Source organism: Genypterus blacodes, unplaced genomic scaffold (genome assembly GCF_046128005.1).
Source record: "Genypterus blacodes isolate CSIRO-AG114 ecotype Tasmania unplaced genomic scaffold, CSIRO-AGI_Gbla_v1 ptg000002l_1, whole genome shotgun sequence".
Classification (NCBI taxonomy): domain Eukaryota; kingdom Metazoa; phylum Chordata; class Actinopteri; order Ophidiiformes; family Ophidiidae; genus Genypterus; species Genypterus blacodes.
Window position 1 is genome coordinate 1711964 of NW_027466816.1, and position 10224 is coordinate 1722187.

General features: G+C 43.0%; 1 protein-coding gene across 1 annotated transcript; it reads right to left on the reverse strand.

The window, feature by feature from the left end:
- Positions 1 to 6830: 6830 nt before the first annotated feature.
- On the reverse strand, positions 6831 to 10193 carry ppp1r35 (protein phosphatase 1, regulatory subunit 35). Its single transcript, XM_076154608.1, has 6 exons — positions 10008 to 10193; positions 9165 to 9393; positions 8891 to 8996; positions 8624 to 8745; positions 7671 to 7761; positions 6831 to 7594 (listed from the first exon to the last, which is right to left on the reverse strand). Exons 1-6 carry the CDS (start codon positions 10061 to 10063, stop codon positions 7269 to 7271), a joined length of 930 nt encoding a protein of 309 aa, XP_076010723.1. The 5' UTR covers positions 10064 to 10193; the 3' UTR covers positions 6831 to 7268.
- Between the last annotated feature and the right edge of the window lie 31 nt (positions 10194 to 10224).

Genomic DNA, 10224 nt, shown 5'->3' on the forward strand with positions numbered 1-10224 from the left:
CCCTCTGGAGTCTAAAATCATGTTAGTAATTTCACTTTTTATTTAATTTGGCTCAATTTGCCTGTTAAAATGCTGCATAGTAAGAGATTCTACATTGGAAAGGATTCCAGCAGATACTGTTACTAACAGAGTGAGTGTGTGAAGGACCACAATCATTGTTTTTTTTCCACAATTTTCTATTCTCGAAAATATCAGGAAATGACAAGACCATGGGCAGACTTGGCAGAAATATAGTTTTCACAATTTTGTTTGAATTAGTTGAGTCAGGGGGGTGGGATGTCTATGAATTTGATTGGATATAAATTTAAACAGCTTTACCAAGTGACATTGTGTTTTCAAATGTACTTATTCTTTGAGCCTTTCACAAGCTACTCAGGAACGGGTGGCGAGTTAGTTGATCAGAGGGTTAAACATGTTAAATCTCTAAATCTCTAAAATTATGTGACAGCGCATTATGCTGTTGTTTAACTTTTTTTTAAAAGGGGCAGAGAGCCAGAGGGATAGAGAGAAAGGGGAACTTAGACCCCAGGGCAAAATAGGCAATATAAAGTTCAAGTAAATTGACACAGAAACAGCAGAAAGCCACGGCCGCCGAAGGTTGTGAGAAACTGGCACAGTAGTGTGGACGCAGAGTCCAGGATGGCATCAGTGATGTTGATGCAATGATCTCATAGGTAGAGTTTTTACAGGATGATGTCAAAAACAGTGTAGGCAACTACAGATCGCATCACAGGATGAGGTGAAGAAGAGAAAAAAAGAGGCAGAAGGGGACTCAAGGAGAGAAAAAAACAAAGAGAAGATATCCCACCCAAAGACCCGACCCATCCCAGCAGTGTCACACAACCCCGTCTTGGCCCAACTGGATTCCCAATGCAGAAGCAGGCGGTGTCTAGCAAGCGGAGAGGTGAACATGATCATTTCTTTTAGCGCGGTGTTCAATTGGTGTGAGTCGGATGGGGTACCGAAGATGTCAATATGAGGAGAGGGTTGAACCTGTTCCCAATATGGTAGACAATGTGTTGAAGTAACCAGACCAGTAATTGTGCAGCCTCAGGCAAAGAAAAAACATCTGGCTTAGATTACAGTGAGGATTCAAACATCTTTTACATTTGTCCTCTACTTCTGTGTACATTTCAGCCAATCTAGACTTAGACAAACTTACCCTATGTACTTAAACTGGATGAGAGCGAAACGAGCAAAGGACGAGACAGTATGTAGTATGACTTCGTCCCACCAGTCCATGCCTAGTCGGAGGTTGAGCTCAGCGTCCAAGGCGCCCATGTTTTGGAATTAGATAGGTCCCCGAGTTCCAGAATGTGGCAATAGATGTCAGAGTGGTGTCTTGAACGTAAGCAGGTCTTCACACATGAGTTGAGGGGGAGGGGAAGAGAGGTTTGGAAATTTCTGAAGGCAAGGTGTCTGATTTGGAAGTTCTTAAGTAATTGGTTTACAGGTAACTGCCATCCAAGTACAGATCAAGGAAACATTGTATGCCTTCGTGGTGCCATGCTGAGAAGAATGGACCCCCCTGGAAAGCATTGTTGTCAGGCAAAAAATTACATAATTTTTTAACAAATTATGAAAATTTATAGTTAATCAAACAATAAGCATCTTTGTCTTTCTGTTTGTCTGTCTCTCTCTCAGGTCCTGATGAGGTAACCTATGATCAGATTGTCATCACATCTCAGGGCACGTCTGGCAGGAGAATGGGTTACCATTTTTTATGATATGCTGCTGACAGTCAGACACACAAACACAAGAAACATAAACTCCTTAGCAGAGGAAATAAATCAAATATCGAGTGTGATTTTGAAAAAATGAATTTGTTAGAACAGGAACCTGAGGGCAGAGAACACACACACGCACGCACACACACACACACACACACACACACACACACACATACACACACACACACACACACACACACACACACAACCAATTTGTTAACATCTTTGATGATTGATGTTAAGCAATTACATCTTTGATGTTAACCAATTAGAATTAGAGGATAGAAATCTGAACCAACTGCTGAGTCAGCTGATTGGTGCGGTACTGGCCGACTTCAACCGGCTTCATTTTCACTTTGTCCTTTATCCGTGGCTGACTGGATGACTCTGCCACGCTCACACTAATGATGACGCTCCAATTAAGCCCAGGAAAAGAAGACTGTCAACTGTCATTGTGGTGCGGCTGTGAAAGACAGATCAGTCCAACTCGCTGCTGCTTTTGATTATAATCAGTTTGCTAGGAGAGATGAGCTTCTGTGTTTATTATGTCCTTCGTCGCTTGTGCCTGAGTAGCCAGTAGATTCATGCCAGGTACATGACATGCGGGAGGGGATCCTTCCACCGCATCTTTTCACTCTTAGTCAAAATTTTCAGCATCTGTAGTATGGTGTGGTTCAGCCTTTCAGCTGGGTTGCCTTGAGGGTGGTAAGGTGATGTCCTGGAATGGCTGACTCTAGAACATTTTTGCAACGTTTCAAACAATTTGTTTTCAAATTCACGACCCTGGTTGTGGTGCAATTAAGATGGGTAATCTAGGTATGAAATCGCCAAAGATACGCTCCTCAACTGTTTGACCACTCTTGTTCTTGTAGGATATGCCTGGGCAGATCTAGTAGAATTATCAACTACTCCTAGAATATATTCATACCCTCCCCAACTGGTCTCTAGATGCAAATAGTCAATACACACTAGCTGTAAGGGGAAGCTGGATGTGATGCAGCCCATGGGATCTTGAATGTGTGTTGCAGGTTTCAGAGCAAGTGTCCTGTATTTAAAAAAAAAGGACCAGCTGCTTTTGTTTATTTGTTTGCATTGTTCTGCATAATTCATCAGTTAACTTTGTGTCTGACTCCTTTAACTCAACTATCTTGCCAATGGCTTGATCCTGTCTCTGAGCTTGTGCGAGGTCATCATGACTGATGGTTGGTAGGTATGACTGGGGCTGTTGATGAGAGTCTGGGGAAGAGAGGTTTAGGGCAGCAACCCAGGCCACATCCTTCCGTTCAGCAGCCTGACTCCCATCCCATGTAACACGTACTTCCTCATCTGAGAGCTCCTCTGAGCATGCCACTGCATAGGCCTCCATATCCAAAGGAAGGCAAGATAGAGTATCGGCATCAGCGTCTGACTTCCCAGGTCTGTATTTCATGTCAAAGCGGAAGTCTTGAGAGTTCCCCAACCCACCGATGGCCAACAGCGTTGAGATTTGCTGTGCTCATAGCATAGGCCAGTAGATTGTTGTCTGTGTAAATGGTGAAGTGTGGAGCATAATAAGGTGGTCCCGAAACTTCTCACACACAACCCATTTCAATGCAAGAAACTCCAGTTTTCCACTATGCAGATGGTAGTTGTGTTCAGCTGGTGTCAATGTTCTCAAACCATATCCAATGACTCTCAATCTACCGTTCTGCCACTGATAAAGGACTGCACCAAGGCCCTGGTCTGATGCGTCAGTGTGAAGCGTGAAAGGCAGATAAAGTCTGGATACGCCAAGACAGGCAGGTTAGTTAGGAGGGTGATCAGGTGTTCAAGGGCTTCCTGATGTTCAGTAGTCCAATCAACAGGTTCACATTACATTACATTACATTACGATCATTTTGGCAGACGCTTTTATCCAAAGCGACTTACATTACATTACCACCCTTCGCAGAGGGGGGAGCAATTGAGGGTTCGGTGCCTTGCTCAAGGGCACCTCAAGGGCACCTCGGCAGGTGCTCGAACCGGCGATCCTCCGGTTCCCAAGCGGAAGCACTACCCACTGAGCCACTGCCTCCCTTCACGAGAGGACAACTGTGGACGTTTAGTGCTTTCCCTGTGTTTTGGGACTTTTCCCTAGCTTAGTTTGGAGCTTGACATAGTCCTTACAGCGTTGAGGTCTTGTGGGTCTATCCTCACCCCTTCAGCTGATACGAGGCGGCCCACATCCCTGACCAGAGCTGACATTTCTCTGGCCTCAGTTTTACTGAAGAGCCTGGAGAACTTTGCGGAGAGCCTCAATATGTTCATTTAATGTTTTTGCATAGCAAAGCATGCGGGCACAGGCACAGGCGGCAGTAGCTCAGTCCGGGCGGCAGTAGCTCAGTCCATAGGGATTCAGCTTGGGAACCGGAGGGTCGCCAGTTTGAGTCCCGTATGGACCAAGTAAGTGGACTGGTAGCTGGTGAGTTGCCAGGCACCGAACTGAATGGCACCGAACCCCCAACTGCTCAATGGGCGCCGTATAATGGCTGCCCTGCACCCCCTCTGTAATGCATGTGTTTGTGTGTGTGATATGAGGGGGTGCAACATAAATTTCAATTGCATGCTGTGAATTGTGAATGCAAAATTAATAAGACGATTAGACGATTAATAAGTATCTAAGGGTTAGGGTTAGGGTGTTTGAGAGGCCAAACGGGATACAAACCTATTCATAGAGACCCCAGGGAGTAATGAAGGCAGTTAAATGACGACATCCCTCAGTCACAAAACCATGACAGTATATCCTTTCCCTTGGTCCAGGATACTTACCCAGGCATAACCACCAAGGGTATCTGTCAAGTCTTATATCCTGGGTAGTAGGTGTCGATCAGGAATACTCTTTGTATCGGCGATAACCGATACAAAGACACAGGCTGCCATCTTTTGGGACTTGGACTTGACTATCAAGCCTTTCATTAACAGTTCCTGTATGTACTCCTTTACCTCTTTAAATAGCGGCTTTGGGACTGATGAATACTCTCTCTGCACAGGGATTTCATCCTCCAGGGTGATCGACATTTGCAGGCATGGGACCCTCATCATTACTGTCACGTGCAAAAGCTCCAAAGCATTTTGCTTACTTTTGCCCGTTGTTCATTTTTAAGGTGGCTGAGATCAACAGAAGGTTGCCATGGAGATGGACTGGTGTCAGCAAATGATGATGTAGCATGTTGACAGTGACTGGTAGTTTGGGTGTTACAGGTAAATCTGTTGGGATCTCTTTTTCAACACAGTGTATGCTGCCAAGGGCTGTCTCTTTCTGTAGAGTAATTGCATGTTTTGTGTTATTTCAGCTACATATGGTTTTCTTGGATTTTGTACCTCCAACAGACCTTCTCCAATATCCTACTCTGCTAGCTGCACATTGTCATCATCAGGCTCAAACAGGAAGACTGAATCAATGTATTAATCAATTATCATCATTAGCTTCCAAATTCCACTGGATTTTATTTTAAACATGGCAGTTTATAAAACTGCAACTTATTATTGGACAAAACCAAATAAATAATAAAATGACAAATCACCATAACAGTGGAATTATTAAAAGTCTAACGGTGTAATACTGTGTAACTTTTACTGTGTAACAGCATTTCTGCTTTCAAAAAAATATTCTCTCTTGTCGCGGCCCCCCTGCAATACCTCTGCGCCCCCCACTTTGGGAACCACTGGCTTAACTTTTAGCAACACATTTATAAAAAAAACAAACATTTAAGATATTAGCATCGAAACACATTCATGGAGCCCAAGATAAATTAGCGCACCTTCTAACAAGTGGCTGGAGAGCTAACCCCGAAACAACACGCCTTGCCACAACCAACACCAACTTTCCCTATATTCAAATTCTAAACGTGTTTTCATTCGTTTAAAGGAACCTGACATATTTCTCACAAACCATTACTAACCTGCAAAGCACATAGAACAAGTGAGACTGGAACTTCACGTCCATATTGCTTGACCTCGCTCAGCAGAATGAGGGAAATCAATACAGGTGTGTTAACCATAAAATGACTGCCGCAAACAGACTAGCGAACAGAGGCAAGAAGTGTTCACACTCACTTACACATGCAACGCGAAAATATACATCTAGCATACGAAAAAAATAAAACAATTCACACTACTGTGACCACACATAAGTGGGCGTCACACCAGTCACACACGTTTTTGGTTGGACTGAATTTAACACTGACTGATTATCTTAATTAAACTTTGTATCTTTATGGTTGGAGCTATAGAAACAGGAGCCATAGAAATGTCAAACAACAGGCAAAGTCCTGAGGTGAAAGACTCCTATTCAGAAGGGTTGGTGTTGGATGGTGTTACACTGACACCGACTATACAAAATGTAATGATTTCAGGAAATGTGACATACAGTAGGTCACTGACATTTATTTATTTTAGTTGTATCACTGTGTAGATGCCTGTGATTCTCTGTGAAGGTCTGCAGGTCTTTGAATGGACCCCTAATGGATCCCCTTTTTCTTGCTTTTATAAATGAAATCATGGTCAATACAATTAGGATTTTTTTTACAATAATCAGTGATTTTCACAAAGTAATGTCAGTTAATTAAAAATATATAATGTAAAATAAACAATTGCATAAGTATTCACCCCCCTCAATTTAATATTAAGTAGATGTACCTTTGGCTGCAATCACAGCAGTTTAGGTCTCAATCAGTCTTGCACATCTGGACACCGCAACTTTTTCCCATTCTTCCTTGCAAAACAGGCACAGCTCTGTCAGGTTGCTTGGGGATCGGCCGTGAACAGCTCTTTTCAAGTCCAACCACTAATTCTCGATTAGATTGAGGTCTGGGCTTTGACTCGACCACTCCAGAACATTCACATAGTTATCTTTCAACCTTGTCTGTGTAGTTTTTACAATTTGCAATCGTTAATTTTACATTATGTATTTTTTATTAACTGACATTACTTTGTCAAACTGTTTTCACCTGACATTAAAGAGGTGTTTTTTGTTAATTATTATCAAAAATGCCAAATAATATTTACCGTGATTTCATTTATAAAAGCAATAAAAGAGGAAAACATCTATGGGGGGTGAATATTATTCATAGGCACTGTATGTTGTTATTGCTTCTGCAGCACAAAGACAGAAGTTATGAACATCAAGTATCCCTTTGATTCACAAATAGAACTGTTATGCTCTACTGACAATAAGGCCCACCGAGCCCGACGTGAACATCAAGTTCTTGTTGTTCTTGTTTTTCCACGGGTGTGATTTGCATCAGTTAATGGCACGAGGGAAGCAAACAATGGAAAGCATTGATGACATCAACCTTTAAAAAAATGATCGGATGAATTTGACAATATTTGTGTTGTTTTATTTTTGTTCAATCGTAAAAATTACAAAGTTTAGAATATCCACAAAGACGATCTCTTCCAATCAGATTCCTGTTATCAAATGACATCGCAGATATTCATATGTAAAAATGCAGCATCAACAGCCAATTAGAGCCCTCCTTTACAACAGTGCGTAAGCGTGTGTGTGTGTGTGCATGTGTATCAGGGTGTGGCCTCCCACTGTCTCTGTCGTTTGTATAGGTCAAAGGTCAAGTGGGCAGTGCAAGGGACTGGGGCTGGGCAGGCCTCGTTGTTGACCTGCTCCTCCTCTGGTGGGAGGGGCTTCTGTCGCTGCAGGTCAGAGGTCCAAAAGACGAGCAGGCTCGGGCAATCAGCCGCATGCCCAGTCATAACCTTGTGGCCATGGTTACGTGTAGGCGGGGCCAGCACCAGCCTATCCTGTAGAGCCTGGCTTATCAGCTGATCCTCCTGTACGTCGACACTGACCAATGAGCTGAAGAGGAGCTGGGAGCGTGAGACATTCACACCTAGAGGGAAGTAGAGAGAGAGAGAGCGATGTTGGCTGAAATACTGTGAGTGTGTGTTTGAGTGTGTGTATTTTACCTTCTGTAGCTCTGCTGTTGATCAGGATTTTGGTCCTCTCTGATTTCTGTAGCGTTTCCTGAACGGCCTTGTGGGAGTCAAAGTGTGCACCCTGGAAGACAATGTACACGTTGCCATCTCCGTCTTATTGTTAGATGTATTCAGAGTATGTTTGTAGTGCTTTTGTTCTTAATCACAGACGGCACAGAAGGTGCCAGTACCATGTCAGGAGATGTGTGTGAGCGTGTGCTAGAGTGTAACAACTTCCCTTGGGATAAATAGTTCTACCTAAAAAGTTCTATCTTATCTTATCTCTTATCTTAGCGGTCTGTAAAACAATGAGTTTTAGTATTGGGGTATACAGAGGCGGTTCCAGGGAGCTAAACAAAGTGAGCTAAAGTGAATGTGTGCTGCTGAATGAATAAATTGTTTTATTTGTCGTCATTGTTGTTGTTTGTTATTATTGTTGTTGGATATCACACATCATGAAAACCTGCACCAACAAGTCCCATGGTGGAAAACATTTTTAAGTTCCTCACTCAGAAGTGTAGTCAAGAACAGAAGGAGTGAAGAATGTGTTGCTGGGTCGCTGCCTTGAGAGGTAAAAATATTAATATGGACAAGATCACTCAATTTATGTGAGCTTGCTACAAACACTTTCATTACAGCATATGAGGCCAGGTTTTACAGTTAATACTCTATTATAATTAAAATAATGACGAAGTACTTAAGATACTTAGCAATATATAACACATACTATATACATTATCGATTGCAACGTTAGAAACTGTGATTGCTAAATTTGCTAAATCGGCACATTTGGCTCTGACACAGAACTGTCCATGGAGTTCAGGCTCTAAAGAAAGTGGTGGTAAAATTTGGACCGAGATCATCACAGACCTCTGTGGTGTGAAAACTGTGTGTTGATGTTGTGCTGATGCAATCAGAAGTAATGAAGCCATTCCAGGGACAACCTGAACAGACTCCAGCTCTGCCTTCAGTGCCAGTGTCGAATTTAGCTCCGCCCCATCGAGGAACTGTGGCTCTGCATTGGCTGCTGCAATGGGAGGCTCCACCCGCTGGCTGGTGGCTCTGCCTATCAGAGGAGAGAATAACAATATAGAAACAATATAATAAATAAGGTCTAGCTCTCTGTAATGTATGATTGTCGCTGCAACCTTGCAGAGCAGCATGTACAACGCCGTAAGTGAAAAGTTAATGCTGATGAAAACGTTGGTTACCATAGTGACGCATTCCATTTGTCTGTTTTTGGGCAAGGGCCTGGCTGTTAAGCGTTTTACAATGCTCGTCAGTAACCTTGACGACCACGCGCTCCTCGAAACAAACCTACAGGAAGTGGACAGACATTTTGTAAATTAGGACTCACTACCTTGTAAAATAGTTATATTTTTATCATTAGCATTTGTTCTGTTTTGCGTCAATGATGTCATCAGGACAGAACAGCTAGTATGAGAAGGCCGGGTCAAAGGTAAAAATGAGAAGCTGAGACGTTACCTGTTTGTTTCTCCTTCCTGCCGCCCCTCCTTGTAGACGGGGCTTTTGGTGCACTTGATTGTTCCACTGAGACTTTCTGACTGGGCAGGGCTGAGGGGCAGTCTTGGGGTCAGGGCTGAGAGTGACGGAGAGGTCAAGCTCCGGACAGCGAGGTACAGAAGAGGAGGAGAGGGGCTGTGGGGCTTGGTGAGGAGAGGGGGCAGGAGAGAGGAGGGCGCAGCTCTTCATCCTGTAGACAAACCAGCAACAATTATATCATTAGCCATCATTAGTACATCATTAATATACAGCAGTATACTGTACATCGCAGTGAACAAGATCATCTGTAGATACCACTGAACTATTGGCAATATTAGTTGTAAATTGCAGTATCAACGAAATATTTCTTCTAATGTACAGGATGGAAACTACGAGGATTTCTACACGCTTCGTTTGAGTTCCCGTTCTAATGGTGTGGAGGGAAATGAGCAGGCACACATTCTGGCGAAACACTCGGAAACAAGCGTTTATGTGCTCATTTATTGAATATAAATAATGCTAAATAAGAGTTCAAAATAAAACGAGAACCATTAGCACAAGAGCAGAAAAATTACGTGCATCTAGAATCAAACAACAACATTTAAAGCGTTTAGAACCAGAGCGGATTTAAAACCATCTTCTGAGAGATCCAGAGGAGGAGAATCAGAACAGAATTGATCTTTAATAGTTAGAACTTAAGCGCGGCCCTTGGAATAATAAAGGACGTCTTCGGTTGTCGTTTCATGCACTGCTTCGTAGTTTCAGGATCATAAAATCGAATATCGGTTACTGAATGCATGCTAAGGCTAACGCAGCCTTGTTTACCTGACAGTCTGTTCGGTCACAACCCGGAGCAGAGGTTCCGCTGTTTCCGACGACATCTCAAAGAATCTCCGTAGTTATCATTAGTCGTATTTGTTTTCGTTATTCTGCTTGATGTTTTAAACTTCCCTCCTACGCTCGCGCTTCAGTTGTGCACATCAATACAGACTCACTTCCGCTTCCGTTTCATTTTCATTTTCAAGCGCCCTCATCCGGCTCA

Bases quoted from the DNA above. Each gene is read 5' to 3' on its own strand.
- ppp1r35 (XM_076154608.1), bottom strand. From the start codon at position 10,063: ATGTCGTCGGAAACAGCGGAACCTCTGCTCCGGGTTGTGACCGAACAG. The intron at 9,394-10,007 runs GTAAACAAGGCT...GTTTGTCTACAG, and splicing joins GTGACCGAACAGACTGTCAG to GATGAAGAGCTGCGCCCTCC. The intron at 8,997-9,164 runs GTAACGTCTCAG...CACTTCCTGTAG, and splicing joins CAGGAAGGAGAAACAAACAG to GTTTGTTTCGAGGAGCGCGT.